The sequence below is a fragment of the Xiphophorus hellerii genome, chromosome 10 (assembly GCF_003331165.1).
Source record: "Xiphophorus hellerii strain 12219 chromosome 10, Xiphophorus_hellerii-4.1, whole genome shotgun sequence".
NCBI lineage: Eukaryota > Metazoa > Chordata > Actinopteri > Cyprinodontiformes > Poeciliidae > Xiphophorus > Xiphophorus hellerii.
Window position 1 is genome coordinate 8,075,309 of NC_045681.1, and position 18,421 is coordinate 8,093,729.

At 36.9% G+C, this 18,421-nt stretch overlaps 2 protein-coding genes across 3 annotated transcripts in view; one reads left to right on the forward strand and one right to left on the reverse strand.

Annotated features, from left to right (window-relative positions):
• star2 (steroidogenic acute regulatory protein 2) overlaps positions 1-5,271 on the reverse strand; it is a 25,311-nt gene extending 20,040 nt beyond the window's left edge. Inside the window, exon 1 of one of the 2 annotated variants that reach the window (XM_032574311.1) lies at positions 3,471-5,271. The gene's annotated coding sequence lies outside the window, so the exon portion shown is untranslated. The remainder of the gene's footprint in view (positions 1-3,470) is intronic. The other variant, XM_032574313.1, reaches the window with a different exon arrangement.
• qrfprb (pyroglutamylated RFamide peptide receptor b) lies at positions 5,270-15,823 on the forward strand. The gene is made up of 6 exons (XM_032574310.1): positions 5,270-5,636; positions 8,873-9,031; positions 9,499-9,560; positions 10,381-10,616; positions 11,420-11,517; positions 12,801-15,823. The coding sequence occupies exons 1-6, from the start codon at positions 5,270-5,272 to the stop codon at positions 13,196-13,198; spliced, it is 1,320 nt and encodes a 439-aa protein (XP_032430201.1). The 3' UTR covers positions 13,199-15,823.
• The last annotated feature ends 2,598 nt before the right edge of the window (positions 15,824-18,421 follow it).

Here is an 18,421-nt window from a genome sequence, read left to right on the forward strand (position 1 = left end):
CACTAACACAGTCATCAAGGGGAAAAAAACATTCTCCTTTTCTTTTAGATTACAGTTTGTTTTTTGAAGACTATTTTCCACAATTTTGTATTTTGTCATTCAGTCATTACAACAGTTCCTTGTTTTACCTCAGCTGTTCCTCATCTGCTGGATTGACTCACCTGTTTCACATTCAGCATTCCCCCCGGCACAGTACTTAAAGGCTTCATTCACTTTGTCAGTTTTTTTGTGCTTACAGAGCCTTTCACTGCACTTCATTGCTGTATGTGTTTGTGTTTGGTTGATTTGTTTCAGATTTATTCACTTCACTTTGCCTGCAAAGTGAAGTGAATAAATCAGTTCAGGTCCTTAACAAAAACACCAAATCATGATAATGCCATAACTTTTCTCACACAGAAAGCAATTTAACTCATATAGGAATTACTGTCACTGCTTCTAAAGTATAGCATATTGACAAGTTATATTAATGTTATATATAAAATTTATTTCAATACACTGACTCGGTCAAAAATAAAATTTCACATAAGTATTTTCAAGTGCTTATGGTACAAATTATATGCCTTCTACTGTTTTGGAAGTCTAACAAGATGATATTAGCTCAATGAAGAATTATGGGGTGTGCTCTTTTGGTTTCTACACTGTAACTAGTTAGTTTTTCATAACTCGAACTAATAATTTTTTTTTTTTGCAAGTGACTGAAAAGTTTACCGCAAGGAAAAGGTGAGGAAGGAAAACACTACCCTCTCCTTCAAACAACTGGAATAAATCTTTCAACTTTTACAGAGAACTTTAGCAGTTCAGAAGGCAGGAAGAATGTGAATCAGGGGCCAACTTAAGATAACTCCCAAACTTCACCACAACTTAGTATTGATTTGGTAATACTTGTTTCAAAATATGTATCCATTAAGCTCCTAATTTGTATCTTTATGGTTTAGTAAAAATCTGTTTTGCTTTTTATGTAGTAATAACGCTTTTGTCTGGCAATCAACTGCCTCACTATTTCCAAAAGTGAGTATAACAGTTGTCCAGGTTCGATACTGTGTGTAGAGAAAGAAAGTGTGCCATTAGCGTACATCAAACTCCACACACAAACTGAAGATCACACAAACCAGAGCCAAGGCCCTGCTGACCACCATCAGTAGCAAAGCCAGGGCCACTTTAATCTCACCTCAACAACTCTAAAGTGAAAACGTTTCCTTTTTTATCTGCCCATCTCTAGCTGCGACAGATGAAAAAATTAAGCATTAAATGAAAAGTTACGATTTACAAATGAGAAAAATTTACATCTCAATCAACTCACAATTCACAGCTTCCCAATTTTTAGAAAATGAGATACAAAAACATCTAAATTTATAATCTAAGTCGATTTTAATTTAAAACTTTTTTTAACTGATAGAATTTTTTGTTTTTATAGATGTCACATGAGTCCTCTTTCATTTAACCAACAAACACCAATTTAAAAGTTTTAGTTAATGTCAAACAACGCCTGTTGCTGTGGAGACAGCCATTAGAGGGCGGATGGCTGACGCCCACGCAAACAGATGACAGGAGAAAATGGAAAGATCATCCGTTCTTCTAAAGCACACTACTGAGTACACCATAATCACACTAGTTGACTAAACTCTGTCAGGTGCATTCATTTCAAATGTTTTAGCCAAATTCCATCTACTCATGTTGTTGGAAAGAATAAATTTAACTTATAAAGCAGCACCGAGAAGTTCAAGGAGAATGCACTCATAAACGAGATCTATCAACATCTCTTTTTCATATATATGTATATACATTCCTAATTCAGCAAGTTCATATTTGTTAAGATAACAAAGTGCTCTTCGTTGGCTGTTGAGATGATTGGTAAACATCTGAGTATGCAGCACACAGGGTTTGTTCCAGACAAGGAAAAAATCAGCAGAAAAGGGAGGAGAAACTTTAAAGCACCCCAGGATCATGACACAGATTTTCTAGAAATCATACTTTAAAAGAAAATAACGGATTTTGCCAGTCCTTCAGAAATAGACCACAGACTCAATGAGGAATCTAAGTGGGTAAAAAGAATAGTCAGAATGAGGAGATGGAGCTGATGAGTTACAGATGTTGGATGAAGGGTGAGGAGAGGATGACTTGGCATGCAGCCTGCCCAAAAAACTAGAAATAAATGTACGTTTTACATCAAGATGACAAACCTTGACATCTGCCCTTTTTTGAAAGTTAATCGTATCCCCTGTGAAATTTGTATTTTACTTTGATTTAACTGTACATTCCACCAGCAGGTGAGTTAGAATCCACCAAAAGTTGTTCTTTATGATGCTCCAGACCATAGACTAAAGAAAATCTATTATGATAACTCCGACAAGTGATCCATACTAAAACTGTTGCTTGTTATTATTAGATAATTAAAGCCCGTTTCTGTTCATAAATCATGCTGTCGCCCTTTTCACCAGCTGACCTGCAGCGCTGATACCAGCATCTATTCCTGTGTTAGGCCGCTAAAACATCGGTATCCCCTGACGGATTATCTGTCATGGCAATCTGGGATTTGCTGTAAAATTGTCTTCCTGGGTTTAAATTATTCAACTTTTATCTTTCATTCTAAGTGAATTTGTAGAAATCTCATTATATGAGTTTTTCTTAAAATGTAAACACATTTGTAAAACATAAAAAATCTAAAAATATATTTCTGAATGTGATGATTATGGTTTTGTATGTGCAGTCCTGACAAACAAGATATGCAATGAAAGTAAGTAAGAAAAATTTGTCAGATGAATTATATGACGTCTATCAAAAATATTCACAAGATCGCATTTATTAAAACAGAAACCTTTACACTGTTGAAACTCTAATCCCCTGAATTCTAGATATGTCTTAAGAATAAAAGTTGGGTTGCAAGACAGAAGCTTTTTCTGTGTGATGTTCTGATGAAACAAAATTTTAACCTTTCAGCCCACAATACCACATATTAATTTTTAACTTAGTGGATCAAAAAGCATTCACCGGGAGTAAACGTAAAGTGTGCAAGGGACTGGCAGGACTGCAGAATAAAATTGGATAGAGAAATGTTATCACAAACTGATGCAAATAGCATGCTGAAAGACTTCAACAAAAGAAGGCTTAATGCTTTAAACATAAAGGAGTGTCAGTCAGGCATGAGATTTAAGGTGATGAAACATTAAATAAATGCTATTTTCCAGTGATTTGCAGGTTGTTTGTCCATTCATTGATTTCCCCAAATCCTGTGAATAATCTTCAAGGTATTAATAGAGCAGTCTTGTAGCCTGGCTACCAAACAGTAACATGAAACTGTGATCTCATCTCACATAATTTAATGTCATAACAGAAAGCTTGAACTTTATAAAGTGTGAAGGATTAGGTTTTAAATACACAATGCCTTCCTTCATAAATTAAATACTTTGCTTTATATATATATATTAAACATGTTAGTGCAAAGCTCCTCATGACTCACTTTTTCCACTTACCTGGCTTTTTCTGCTCTTTTCCAAAGGACTTCCAGTGCTTAACGAAGCCCACCAAGGCCATTAAGAAAGATAATAATGTGACAAATGGGAGAAAACAAACACCGATCAGTCTTCTTTTATACTCATTCATTGATCCATGAAGCTTTGCTGTAAGCTCAAAAAGATTTGAAAAAGCTTATTTTTCATAATGTGTGGTCAGATGAGAGTTATGAGGCTTAAAAGACTGACAGTTTTCTCATTACTTACAAGTTTCATACATTCAAGCATGTTGATGGGAAAAGGAGTCTTTGAACATGTTTTTCAATCAGTAAACTAAGAAATATATACAGTATATACCTATCAATTATTCAGTCAAATGTTTTTGAATGGAAGGGTCAATGGTACAAAAATATAAAACAACAACACCAAAGGAAACATAAATGGGTTAACTTTAGATTATCTTAACTTCCCGAGCAATTCTATTTTTTGTTATTATTATGGCCGTGGAACAGCCTCGCCTTCTCCTGTGCTCTGTTGATGGTTTGAAAAAAAGACCTTTCAGATAGGCTATTAATGCTTATTATCATGTTTCTCTAGTAAAGTGAACAACATTTTTGCTGTTTTTGTAGAAATGTTGCTTGCTGAATCACACAGTTTAACACAGGCAGTAGGATAATTCTGAAGAATCAGGGGCAAAGAGCTAAAAGTGGAACATGTGGAGCGGAAAAGTTGATGATTCAAGGACTTGCCATTTCTACTCTAGGAAATGGTAAAATGTGCAGCCACATTAGATGAATACTAATGCTTTTATACTAGTTCTTATTTTTTTTGCAAGAGTGTGACTGATTATAATTATAAGGCTGTGAAAACTTATTTCAAAAGCTTTTTCACATCATTAATCTTGCAACTAAATTATAAACAGATGAGCCAGGCCCAACATCAGTGTAAAATCTGACAAAATGTAATTATGAAAAAAAAAAAAGAAAAATAGAAACAAATTCTTTGTCATATTGAGTATTTGTAGAGGACTCAAATACAAATGAGAAATGCTAGAGAGAGAGAAAAAGCTCATCTAGTGAATGGAATTGACAGGAAACCTGAGTGAAGACAATAAGAGGATCTGAGTCTGACATTACTGAGTGCAATAGTGGGAACTTAATTACTTGATGCTACGGTAAAGGAGCAGATGGAAAGCAGGTGTTCAACAGCAGGAAACAGAGGGACTGAGGGAAAACAGATTGTAAGCTCTTAGCCTTGTGGGAAGTGTTCAGAGAATATTTGAATCTGAAATTCCTGCACCATGTAAAATTCTATCTTCTTTCATTTATAAAATTTGTTTTTTCAGTTGGATTGCAAATGTCAAAGTGGAAAAGTTTTGATTATTATCTCATTTTCTTACATTACCATAGGGTGAAGCAGTCTTTCTACAGTCTGTACATTTTAAACAGCGTTTATTTCATAGCAAACCTTGTAAGAAAAGGGAAAATTCCCGAAAACCAAGCATGAATAAAAAAATAAAAAAAATCATTCAAAATTTGTTGAAAATTTGAAAAAATATGTGACGTGAATCTCCATTAGAATTTCACGTTTGATATGTTTAAAGAGAAAAAGAAAGTAGGAGACAGACTGAGAGAGATAGACAGAGAGCGAGTGAAGCATCTGCAGCACAACAGCTGTCTGTGCTGGGTTAAAGAGTCAGCGCCACATTCACACGCACCTGTAGGATGGAGATGCTGCCTGCGCTCTGAAGAGTTGGCATTTCTTCTTTTTTTTCACCCCCAAGTTCGCGCCGGAGTTATAGACAGTTTTGCCAAGAGAAAATGGCAGCAGCCTCGACCGATTCGGGACAGGGTTCCTCCAAAATTACCCCCGAAGTGCTGCGGGAGATGCTCCAGTTCTACAACCTGAGCCGCCAGGAGTTCATCAACACTTACAACATCCAGCCGCTCGTCTACATTCCCGTGCTGCCGTACAGCGCCAAGACCACCTTCGTCATCATGTATGTGGTGATCTTCGTCCTGGCGCTGGCCGGAAACAGTCTGGTCATCTACATAGTTCTGAAGAAGCGGGCGATACAGACAGCCACGGACATCTTCATCTGCTCCCTGGCGGTCAGCGACCTCCTCATCACTTTCTTCTGCATACCCTTCACTTTGTTACAGAACATCTCGTCTGAATGGTTTGGAGGTGAGCTTCCGTTTTAAATAACTTGCATTTTGCAGTGTGAAAAAAAGAAGTCATAAAGATGGGCGTTTTTTTGTTGATTTTTTTTGGCAGAAAATGTGATACCTTTCAGGTATCTGCATGTCAGCGCAGTTGAAGGAAATAGTTATAAAAATCACCTGCTCTCCTAAGCGGGTGAAAAAATGAACAACATAATTAAGTAGAAGATATTATTTGAGCTTTTGAAGAGCTAATTAGCTTCTCCTGGTTATAAAAGCAACATCTTGTAGCCACTGTTAACTGTTCAAAAGTAAAATACTAATAATAATGATAGTAAACTTTACTTAGAAATGAACAATGTACAGCCCAAACATTTTTGTTTGAGCTGTACATTGTTGTCACATTTTTAATGTTACAAATGAGGCTCATTGGGATGTATGTTCTAATTTATAAACTACATAAACTGCATATTTAATATATGTTCATTCCACACATTCCATACATTCCACACATAGTGATTTATTTTAGGCAGCTTCTCAGAAAAATTTTATTTGACGAAAAACTGATAGGAAATCTAAAAGATTTAACACAGAATGTTATGGCCTACAAAAGGCGATGGCTCATTTGAGGATTGTCCAGAAGATCACCAAGCAATAAAAGATTATTCCTTTAGCAGCTGGAGGATACCACAGTGCTACGTCCAAGGAAAATCACAGAAAGTTGAACGGAAGGAAAATCTGTTTTAGAAAAGCTATATATGCAACACAGAGAACCACAGCCTGGTGTCGGCTGTGACTCAAAGCTCATTCAAGAATTTGGAGGATATTCATAAGGCTGCAGCTTAGTCTAAGCTACTAAGCTACTTGTTAGCTTAGTAAATAATGTCCTTAGTCCAGGTCCTTAACCTGGGCTAAGGACAAGAAAGATTGCACTTTTACTTAACGATCCAAAGTTTTCAGATTAAAATATGTTTAGTATTTTATTTGGGAATGAAGAGCCCAGTCTGCTTTTGGCAGGTGTTAAACGTTTCAGTATTAAAACAGAATTAAAACATTATGTAGTAAAATAAAAATTATTGGTCTGGTGTAATGTTCTACTCTTAAATGCTGTGTTTTAGTTAGCTATAAGCGGAAAAAAACATAATTAACAGAACTAAAGGCTTGAAAAAATCAGTATACGGTAGTTAATTTATATTGAGTGTATCACTTAGCGACCCTTTTCAGGAAGGCTCTAAGTCAAGTTATGATTCAGAACACACTTCAAAGTAAATTGTTGGCCAGCATGTAAAAGCAACAAGAATGCCTTCAAGGTATAAAACCTGAAGGAGAAACCTAAGCCACAGCTGTAGCCAATACACTGAAATGACAAATAAGCCCTAGAGCCTCAGAAAATGATGAAAGAAAAAAAGGGCATATCAGTTTGAGTCAGACGTCTGTGAGAATATGAGCGATGAAGTGCCTCTGGCTCCAACTGACCAGCTGGTCAAATCCATGACCCGCAAAAAACTACAACTAATGAGGCGAGGACAGAAAGTGACGAAATGTGACAAAGGGAAAATAACAAGATTAACAGACATTTATGAAGTGGATGCCTGCTTCTTTTTAAATACGGAATAATGACATTGTGAGCAAGCAGCTCTACTGATGTCAAATATTGCCTGCATATCACAATACGTCCTCATGCAGTTTTTGATTTTATTGGTGGTTTTGTTATATTTGAAGACATCAAGAGAAGGTTAAACTCTCCATTGCTCCACATTTTTTATTCATTATTAGTGTTTTTTGTATTATTCTCTTATTGTATTTAAAGATTGCAAATATAATTTCATGCTTCTGCACATACAGCAGTGCCCTACAAAAATATTAAACTTTTTCCACATTATGTCATATTATGTCCTCAAACATCAAGTTTATTTGATTGGAAATTGATATGGGACACCACCACAAAGGAGTTTATAAATTGTGAAGCGAATGGAGGTTAGTCAGACAGTATTAGTGAACAAACATCCTATCGATCGAGCAATATTAAAGACAGGTCAAAGATAAAGATCTGGGGAAATTTAAAATGCGGTTAGGATATAAAACAATATGAAAAGCTTTGAAGATCTCACAGAGGACTGTTGAAGTCATCGTCTTAAAATAGAAAGAACCCAAGACACCTACAGAGACAAGGTCATCCACTTAAATTGACAACCTGCACAAAGAGAGCAATGATCAGATAAGCAGCAGGAGAAAAAAAGACAACTCCGAAGGAGCTGTACAGATCCACGTTTGGGGTGGAAGAATCTGTCGACAGGAAAACTATTAGTTGGGCACTCCACAAATCTGGCCTTAATGGACCAGTGGCAAGAAGAAAGCTGTCTTTAACAGAAATGAAATCCAGTTTGCTCTATGACCATTTAAGGGACACAGCAAATATGGGAAAAAAGCAAACCCCGATGGAGGCAAAACACTTAAACCTGATGTGAAGGTTCAGTTTCCAGCAAAGCAAACCCAAAACATCATTGGAAATTTCTTTTGATGGCCTTGTCAAGCTACCTAAATCCAACAGATGCCTGCTATTCAATTTGAATAAACCTGAGCTATGCTATAAGGACAAAGCTGCAAAACTATTAGGCTGTAATATGCAAAGCTGATGTACATAAAGACCAGGTGATTCTATGTAGCATTGACTTGGTGGGGCAGAATATAAATTGGACATAGAAAATGTGGTTTACATTTGCTTTTACATAAATTTCCATTTGATAAATTAAACTATTTAGACTGAAATAATCTGTTTCTGTGAGTATGGTGGTGTGATTTAACATCTTTTGTTGGATTTTTTAGGAGGGAGAAGTTTGACCAATATGTTTGACTAAAACATATTGGGATTTAGAACTACTTCCTTAGATGGATCAAACATGATCTCTTGTTTTAGGTGATCCATCCTTTGCTAGTTGGAAAATAATTGTGCATTACACGATGTGATCAACAAGAGGTACCCAGCAGCACATCACAGTAAGACCACAGAGAGCTGAAAGCACCTGTGTCTGTTCCCACAAAAAGTTCAGGGTGCATCAGGGTAAAGTCTGTACTTCGTTATCTGTGAAATGAGTCCACTTACTGCTGTCTAGTGGGAGACGGTTGCCACCTCAAACTGTGGGGAAAGATGACAAGGTTGCCTTTGTTTCCTGTCACAGTCCTCCCATCCTCACTGTTTTTCATTAACCTCTGCTGCTTTTCTGGACCTTATCTGTGTTACCCCTTTGCTTTTGCCTGCAGGGGTTCTCGTTTGCAAGACAGTTCCTTTTGTGCAGACCACAGCCATAGTGACAGGCATCCTGACAATGACCTGCATCGCCATTGAAAGATACCAGGGCATCGTCTTCCCTCTGAAAATGAGGCGGCAGTACTCGTCTAAACGAGCGTACAAGATGCTTGGTATTATGTTTCACTTGAAAGTTCCCATATTTATATTTTCTACCTTTTATGCTCCTCTGTTTTCTCCTCTGCAAACTATTTTCAACATATGACACACACAAGCTCCTATAGTGTTTGGAGTGAGGGCTTTTATCTTTAAGAAAAATGAATAAAATCAAAATGAGATGGAATGTTTCCTGTGAAAATAACAATTCTGTTTTATTTGATGTAATTTTCATACAACAATTAAAGTCAGTCCCAGGAATCATCCAACATTGGGTTATGTGAGTTGAGTATGATGGCTTTACACTATTGAAACAAATCAAAGAAATGTTGAGTAACTTGCCTGGGAGCATGTGAATCAAGTGAGAAGGGCAGTGGCACTGAAGACGAAAAGGTTGTTTTTACAATTTTATGGAAACATTTTTATGAAAGCAAGAACTGTTTTCTCAGATAACATCAGCTTTTTTTCTGCATGACTCCTATAGGGCTTGTATGGATTGCTTCTGTAATAGTGGGTTCACCGATGCTATTTGTGCAGCAGCTAGAGGTAAGTGCCCATCATAGCGCCCCATTACTAAATAGCCTTCTATAGCGTCCCTCATTTCACTAGATAATCGCAGCCTTTATATGGACGTGTGTCAAGCAAACAATTTATCTTAGACTAGCACATCATCACTGAAGTCAGTAAAAGTGATTACGTTAGTTGATGTGCAGTGGTGATTTTTGGTGAATGGTTGTCTGGGCCGTCGTCTCCGACTGCTGCCTCAAAAACAATCAAAGATCCCATCAACTGTTCCAACGAAGCCTTTTGTACAAAAATCCATTTCACTACATATGCAAACACTGATATGCAATACAGGACATGCAAAAACTTCTGAATGAAGCAGGACAATGACCCTGAACATACAGTGTTAGAAAGACTCATTCAAAGTCCAAATCTAAATCTAGATGAGAATATGTGGCAGCACCAGCTGTTTGCAGACAGGATTTGTTCAGTCTGACTTTACCTGAACTATTGTGCGAAAATGTAATGTAATGTAATTACAGTAGCAGTTGCTTTTATAAACTACTGAGTGAGGTGGGGTGACCACAGAATTCAAACAACTTTTCAGATTTTTCCTGCATACATATTTTTCCTTACACATCTCAATGATGAACTTTGTTGTGTGAAAGCTTGTCGTAGTTATGTGACAATGTGTGGAGAGGGTTAAGGCATATGAAAATTTTAACAAAGCACTCTGAATGTGAAATAAATACAGAAAACCTTAGCAAAAATTTATTCTACTTTATGTGACAAAAAACTATTAATCCAAGTTGTCACTTCTTATGTATTTAGCCTCAGCGCTTTTCTCGTTACTCATCCCCAGGTGAAGTATGACTTTCTGTACGATCACTACCACGTGTGCTGTCAGGAGAGTTGGAGTTCGCTGACCTACAGACAGGCGTACACCACCTTCATCATGGTGGCTCTATTCCTGCTCCCTCTGGCAGCCATGCTGTTCCTCTACACACGCATCGCTATTGAGCTGTGGATTCGCAAGCGGGTGGGCGACGCATCGGTCCTGAATACCATGAACCACAGGGAGATTGGCAAGATCTCCAGGTGGGTACCACAGTAGGGTTTACTTCAATTAACAAGATGTTTAGTGAAATTTACAACCTGTGAGTACATTTCTTTTGTCAGAAAAAGACTTGGCATTTAAAACATGCTGATGTGATAAGTTAGTGAACAGAAGAGGTAGGTAGACCACATAAATGTTTTAATTCATTAACAATAATGATCGGCATATGGATGCTGTTTGTAGACAATTAATGGAAGCTTCTTTCACACGCTTGCTTATAACTCCCCCACTTTAGTTTTTTTGTTGAAATGGTAAATTGACAATTGGACACAGTGTATACCAATCAGTGTAAGTCCTTGGTAAGATGATGTGTTCATGGGCAATAGATAATGACAGCCTTTCACTGATCCTCACCTTGCAGACATCGCTTTTAAAAAGCTTTTAATGAGAATGTCAACAATGACAAAGTAATAGGAGAATGTAGGCGCTGAGACTGTTGTTTTTCTTTAACAAAGTACTTCTTATATGTTGACCTTCTTTGCTTCTCTTCAATGAACAATAGCTGCCATCCACTTTCTATGTGGACAAACCTCCACTGGCCTTCAAACACACAAAGATTATAGGCTGTAATAATCTTATTTGATTAATTTGACTTGAATATAACCAGGATGTCCACGTGTTCTTTTTTCACTAGGACTATGATTCTTTAAAATAGAAGAATCAGCTGTTAGGAGCTGGACTAATAACTGGTGCACTTCTGTTAAAAAGCTAGAGCAGTAAAATTTGAGATGTGCTTTATTGTTTACATAAATGTTTACTCAAATGATAATGTGTCATTTTACAGGAAAAAGAAAAGAGCTGTGAAAATGATGGTCACAATCGTCTTGCTATTCACCATTTGCTGGGCTCCTTTCCACACAGTCCACATGCTGTTTGAGTACAGTAAGTACAGCTTAATGTACTTCTTGCAGTGAAAAAGCATATGCACTCCTAAAGATTTCTTCTCTTTTGTGACACAGAAGAAATCTTTAGGCAAAGTCAACCTTAGTAAATACGAAAAGCAGTATTCAGATGATTATTAATAAAGGGAGAAGGCAGCCAAAACAACCTGGTTTTATGTGAAAAAGAAGTTAGCTTCTGAAGACTTCCATCAAGTGTTTGCAGAAACTGGCATCTTTAACATCGCTGTGGAAGAATTTCTGGACGCTCATTCATGGATTTTCTAGCTTTTGAGGTCATGCCACATAATCTCAGAGTCCAGGTTTTGACTAGGACACTTTAAAGAAATGTTTTTATTAATTTTTTGAAGACATTCAGAGGTGGAGATAGTAATGCGCTTTGAACCTTTATCTATTTGTATAATACCCAGTTCACACAGCAAGCTTTTTATACCAATTTTTGTGAAGATTTTCCTTTGCCGACAATCTGTAGGATCCGCCAATTATTGGCATGGCTCTTATCTAATAAGACATTCTTATTAAATATTCCTGCTGTGTGTTGTGTGTTATCAAGAATCCAGTTTGCTCACCAAAGCAAACTGGAGCAAACTCCAGTGAGCATGCTCGCATCAAAAATTGGGGATATTGAACATGTTGAATTGTCTTGGCTCAAAATTTCTGTGGGGTGACATGCATGATGTTTTTTATGTTTTCATGATATTAAGCAATTTGAACTGCTTTGTTGCTGAAATGTACTTTTACAAATACACTTGATTGATTGATTGACTGATGCAGCCGGTCAAAAAGCAATGTGACAATAACACAGAGGGGAACTGAAATATTCAAATAACAAAACAGCTGCCATTGTGCACCAGAAAGTCTGGTCAACATCAGTGATGTCTTTGTGTGATTTTTTTCTGTTAAATATAGTTAGCAAACTATCGACTATAGGAGATAAAAGAGACCTATAGTGCTTTAGATGTTTGGGGTTATTCTGTGACCATTTGTGTCAGTCGTTCCTCTGGTGTTGGAGTAATTTTGGCTCTTACTTCTTTCTTCTTTTTTTTTTGCTGTTATTAGACGTTAAGTGAATTCTGAAACCAGAGCTTTGCTTTGCTTATCTAAACTGAGGTTTTAGGTATGCTAATATACTGATTGTTCATGTCTATTCCACAGAACCTTAAATTGATTAAAAAATAAATAAATAAAATAAAATAAAAAAATACAAAACTACCCCTTTAACAACTACATTTAAGTTAACTTGCTTGTTTATATGCAATTGTCTAGATGATCTGGAAAAGAAGTATGACGGCGTCACCCTGAACATGATCATCGCCATTGTTCAGGCCATTGGCTTCTTCAACAGCTTCAACAATCCAATCGTGTATGCCTTCATGAATGAGAACTTCAAGAAGAGCTGTGTTTCTACCCTCTCCCACTGTCTCCGTAAACCGAACCATCAGGGTGCCGCCACAGTCGCTCCGAGACTAAGCGTGCAGTTCATCAAACCACAAAGCAGAGAAGCCTTCGTGAACGCAGATGAAGACAACAGCTCAGAGCAGCGCTCGGCAGAGAGGGGAGCTTCATGCTCATCGCACAGAGAGAGCTCCCTGGGAATTATTGGAGAGAAAATTTCAACCATCCAAACTGAGCTCCCTCCGAACAGCTCTTCTCAAGTCAAATAAAACGTTCAGGTGCTTTCGATTTGCAAATCTGCTGTTTGCGATCATCAGCTGCCACAGAATTAGAGCAGCTTTGAGAACGTGGCAAATACAAAGACTTGGAGCTCCATAGCCTTTCTGCATCCTCTGCAGCGCCAGGAGCCAGAGAACCAGTGTTTAAAGCAGTCAGAACGTATAATGAATTTTATTGTAAATAGATGCAGCAACAGAATCCGTACCGAGACACTGAAACGACTGTTTGCGATTAAAACTGAGAATTTATTTGCGCTTTAGATGGAATCTAAAACGTCATGTTCACTGAGCGTTAATGACGTTTTATCATGAATGAGCCACAACTGCAGTACTTTCTGTGGTTTTCTGCTACAGCAGCAACTACTTAGAAATGTTAATCAAAAACACGCTGCAGTGTCATGCTTGTAGCATGAAACTGTGGCTGCTCTTCTGCTTCAATCATTAATTTGTTTTGTTGTGCAAAAGCTGAAGTCACTTTAGCTTATTATGCACAAGCTAAGATGCATAAGCTAAAGTGCACTTTATTGCTAGCCAGAAAAAAAAAACATCTGCAGAGATTTAATAATATTATGACTGGAATTTATTACTGTTTAAATTCTAACTGAATGTACTTTTTTAAAGTCAGATGCACATAATTTGCTACAGGACTGCAACTCAACTTGTTTAAGGTCTAACTCAGTGACGAAAGATTTTGAATTCCCATGCAAAGTTTTTTGTTTTTTAACTCTGACAGTTAGCAGAAGCAACCTGTAGATGATAGCTCCCTTGTTTTTTCCAGGGGGGGGGTAGCCTTGTGACTGCAAGTGCATCTCATTAAATTGGGAGATCATCAGCAGGTTAATGTTTCACTAACTTGTAATGAAAAATTAATATTTATTACACACAAACTAATATTGAGGATTATGGCTTACAACTGATGAAAATCCAAAATTTAGTCTCCCAGAAATTTCAAATATTACAGCAATAACAAAAGCAAACATTTTAACACAAATGTCAACCTACTGAAAAGTATGTCCTTGTACTGAACAGTTTATGTATACATAAGTTTCCTTATGTATTGACATAAAGGTCCTTAAGGTTGCCAAGTCCTGCTGAAAAATGAAATATGCATCCAACAAAGTTCATCAGAAGAGGGAAGACTGACGTGATTTAACATTTCCTGATAGACAACTGCCCTGACTTTGGATTTGATAAAACAAAACTTTTCCTTTTTTTCCTTCCACTAAAATATTAGTAGGCTTGGTCTTATGTAATGCTCCTTCTATAGAAAAATATTTGTGATTTTCATTAGGAGAAAGCCATATTCATCAAAAGTAACAGAAACACTCAAGATACAGCATGCAATGCATATTGATCTAGAATTCCATTTTTTAACTTAAATATTCTAACTTATTGAGCTGCACATTACATAATGTGAAAATAAAATCTTTGATGTGAACTATTGTGAAAAATGTATATGATGATGTTTGATAATTTACACCTAAAGTTCTGACCTTGACATAAATCTCATCTCACAGTCTACTGATGTTTAACAAGTCTATTTTGCGAATAAAAAATGAGATAGCTGGTAACAGATGCCTTGTTTCAGTCAGATTATTACCAACAAGAGTAGTCCGGACCTCAAGAAAACTATTATTTACTGTGCAATTTATTATTGGTGCTGAAAGAGTATTCCCTTGGGGGCTTTTGTTTGTTTGTTTGTTTTGTTTATAGAGGAAATTGCTGTTTAAATTGCAGATTCGTGGCAGTGTTGTTGCTTTCAGGGAGGGTGTAGTTCTCATATGCTCTAAGCCCCTTTAGTTGTTTACAAAAACGAAGCTCTTACATTTTTCACAAAGCATTTCTAACCCGATGTGATTGGAGGTTAAAAATGTCGTTGCCACTTTTCTTTGAAAATGGCAATGGCTAGTCTTCAGAGCAAAGTTGGCAGGAACCAGTGCAAAACATTTACATATTTTTTATCATTTAAATGCTTCAGGCTAAACTGAGAACTGACTTTACGTAATCTTTTTGAGTCATACTTTAGCCATTTATAACTCCCTGTGATTTAAAGAAATGCCAAGAGGCACTCAAGATGCACGAGTGACCTTATATCAGGTTTTAATAATTTTCACTCAAACGTTAAGTGATGATAACGTTTGAAATGGTAATTAAGAATGTATGATTTTCCTCATTCTATTACAGACTGATTGGTTTGTTTATTTTTGATACATTTAAAGTTGTGTTTACAGTGCATTGTAAAAGTATTCACACCCCATGACATTTGAAGCATGCGTTACATTACAATGACCAACTTCAATGTATTTTGCTGGGATTTTATGTGATAACTCAACACAAAGGAAAGGTAACACACACTGATGCCTAAGGGCAATTTAGAAAGACTAGTTAACATGACAGTCTAAGTTAAATCATTTAAATTAATCTGACTTGCACAAATATGTTTTTAACACTTTTCTTTTAGATTTTCTTGACCAAACTGTGGAGCACTGTTCCTGGTTTGTGCTACCCAAATATTGTCCTACACATTACCGACTGTGTAGCATTATAAAATCAAAAGTTACAATTTTGATTGTTTATTGAATTTTGCAATAAAAGACATTACCTTTCCTAACATTGTATCTGATCCTTTTTTGATATTTCTATGTTTAAACATTTGCATTAGATATGATGATGTTTGAGGAGTTGATCAGTACATGCTTACTCAGTTAAAAATCACATTTGAAGAAATGTTTCAGTAGTATTTATTGTATAAGCCTTGGAGGACTGATACTTTTCTGCGATTTTTCCCCTACTGCATAAAACACTTCTAGTTTGATGCTGAAGTTTTTTGAAAGACTGACTTTTTGGCTATTTACTATAACCTACCAAAAAGAAACTAAACTCTCACCATCTCGACATATTAAGCAGTGGAGCATGAACTGAATCCTAAAGAGGCCTCCAAACAGGTTTCAAAGTAATTAAAAGCAAGAGCATGCTGGGGGAAAAAGAAAGTCTTATAAAGGCTAAATTTCTCCCCCGAGGCTGCTGAACCTTATGCTGGAGCGCTCTTCTGAAGTCGAGGATGCTTCTCCCAATAGTCAGGGAGCATCTGCAATCCAACCCACCAATATGACTCAAATGCTTTAACAGAGATGTCACTGCTAAAGTAAAAACTCTCTTCTCTCAGCATTACACTAGAAGCTGCTGTGACTGAAACAACCCTGTGGGGGATTTGTACTTTTACCAGCTTGTTCACATCTTTTCCTACTCTGTTTAAAAAAACAATTGTTAACATAATTTTCTTCACCGGTCCGTCGTGGTGAAGAGAGAGTTGAGTAAAAAGTGAAGCTCTCGATTTACAGGTACATTCCTACCCTCATCTATGGTCATGAGCTTTGGGAAATGGGTTTTCTCTGTAAGGTGTCTGGGCTCTCCCTTAGTGATAGGATGAGAAGCTTGGTCATCCGGGAGGGACTCAGAGTAAAGCCGCTGCTCCTTCACCTGGAGAGGTGAAGGTGCTCAGGCATCTGGTCAGGATGCCTCCTGGACGCCTCCCTGGTGAGGTGTTCCAGGCACATCCCACCGGGAGGAGGCCCTGGGGAAGATCCAGGAGGGACTTTCTCAGGCAAATTATTTTTGAGGAGTTGAGTATTAAAATGCTCAATTGGTTTTGACAGATTTGTGTTATAATCTGGATCCAACTGGAATGTATTTAGTGAGATCTGTATATTACAGTGCCCTGACAACATATCATTTACGGACATTATTTGTATTGTGTGACTTGGCTACAAATGTCCCTGTGTTTTGTTGGAGTTTTATGTGGTAGGCCAACACAAAGTACTAAACTGTGAAGTGGAAAAATTAATAGGTTTGCTTTGCACAACTACAGACAAAAATGTAGTTATATTCTATCCACTGCATGTCTTGTAGCAAGCTGCAAATGGGATTTATGACTGTGTTGTAATTGGCTTTTTCCAGCTACTTTTCTTCACATGTCAGCTTCGAATAAAGCTTCTGCTTCTCTGTCCTGTCAGATTGCAGGAGTCCCATTTTCTTTTGAAATGAAGGTTTGAACAGTGGTCTGAAAAGTGTTGAGAGCTTAGAATATTATTTCATAGCGTCACCAAAGCTTCATCCCTGTTGGGTGAGTTTCTTCATGAAGCTGTTTGTTCACTAATGTTCTCTAACAAACATCAGGAGCCTTTCCAGGAACAGCTGTACCTCTTCACTTGCACTTTCCAATCACTAGGTGGCTTCTGAAGTTAATTGGCTGTACTGGAGTTTATTTAGGGGTATCAGACTAAGTTGGCCCCAAGTAAAACTTTATTTTTTATTTGGTTGTGGTTGCAACAAAAATTGATGTTAATGATTCTTTTGTAATAATGAATTAATTTGAATAGGTGAAAAAAGTAATTCTTCATCCTAAAACAATTGAATTCAACCTACTTGTATTTTTAAGTGCTTTGGGATGTAAATTGAGTTGGCGCTATACAACATTTTAAATAAAAGATGTGTCACTACCTCACATTAATTTTGCTAATGTGTTGCTTAGAAGCTGAAGTCAGCACACTCAGATTCTGTTACGATTGGCAGAAATTGAGGTTCTGATTTATCAAAAATTAATGTTACTAAAGTTAACATAATGATGAATTTGTATTGGAAACAGTTAGTGCCTGTGCAATCTCTGGTTAGTTTTTCATACAGCCAATTTATGAGTTGCAAAGGTGTTGTTTCTTAGAGTGATGGATTCAGTCATTATGATTTATTGTTCACCTCTCAGTCCAATCAGCAACTTATATGTTTTCAATTTACATGCTTTGCCTTTTTAACCCCAATAGGTTGGCACAAAGGAATTTCAGGCCATGTCCTCAAGTTAACCCTCCTGTTATGTTGTGGGTCAAATTGACCCGTTTTAAAGATTTTTAAAAAATACTTGGAAGCATTTTTTTTGCATAAAAATTTTTCTATTTGTCTTAATAGGTGCACTCTACATATAAATTGAAAATTTATTAATTTTACACATTTGCAACCCTCCCTGTGTCTACCTTTTACATAGATATTGTTCAGGTCAATTTGACAAGTCAAGTTGAAGGGTAAAAAAGGTTAAAAAAATGTCCAATTCTGTATGTTTCCTTGCAGCTATGAACCATATTTCGCCACACACACACACACCACACATACATGTGCATGTGCACGCACATGAACCCACTTTCTCACTATCCTCTTTACTTCACT

Coding starts and splice junctions, on each gene's coding strand:
- qrfprb (XM_032574310.1), top strand. CDS start 5,270: ATGGCAGCAGCCTCGACCGATTCGGGACAGGGTTCCTCCAAAATTACC. Junction 9,032..9,498: donor ACGAGCGTACAAGATGCTTG/GTATTATGTTTC, acceptor TGACTCCTATAG/GGCTTGTATGGATTGCTTCT. Junction 11,518..12,800: donor CCACATGCTGTTTGAGTACA/GTAAGTACAGCT, acceptor GCAATTGTCTAG/ATGATCTGGAAAAGAAGTAT.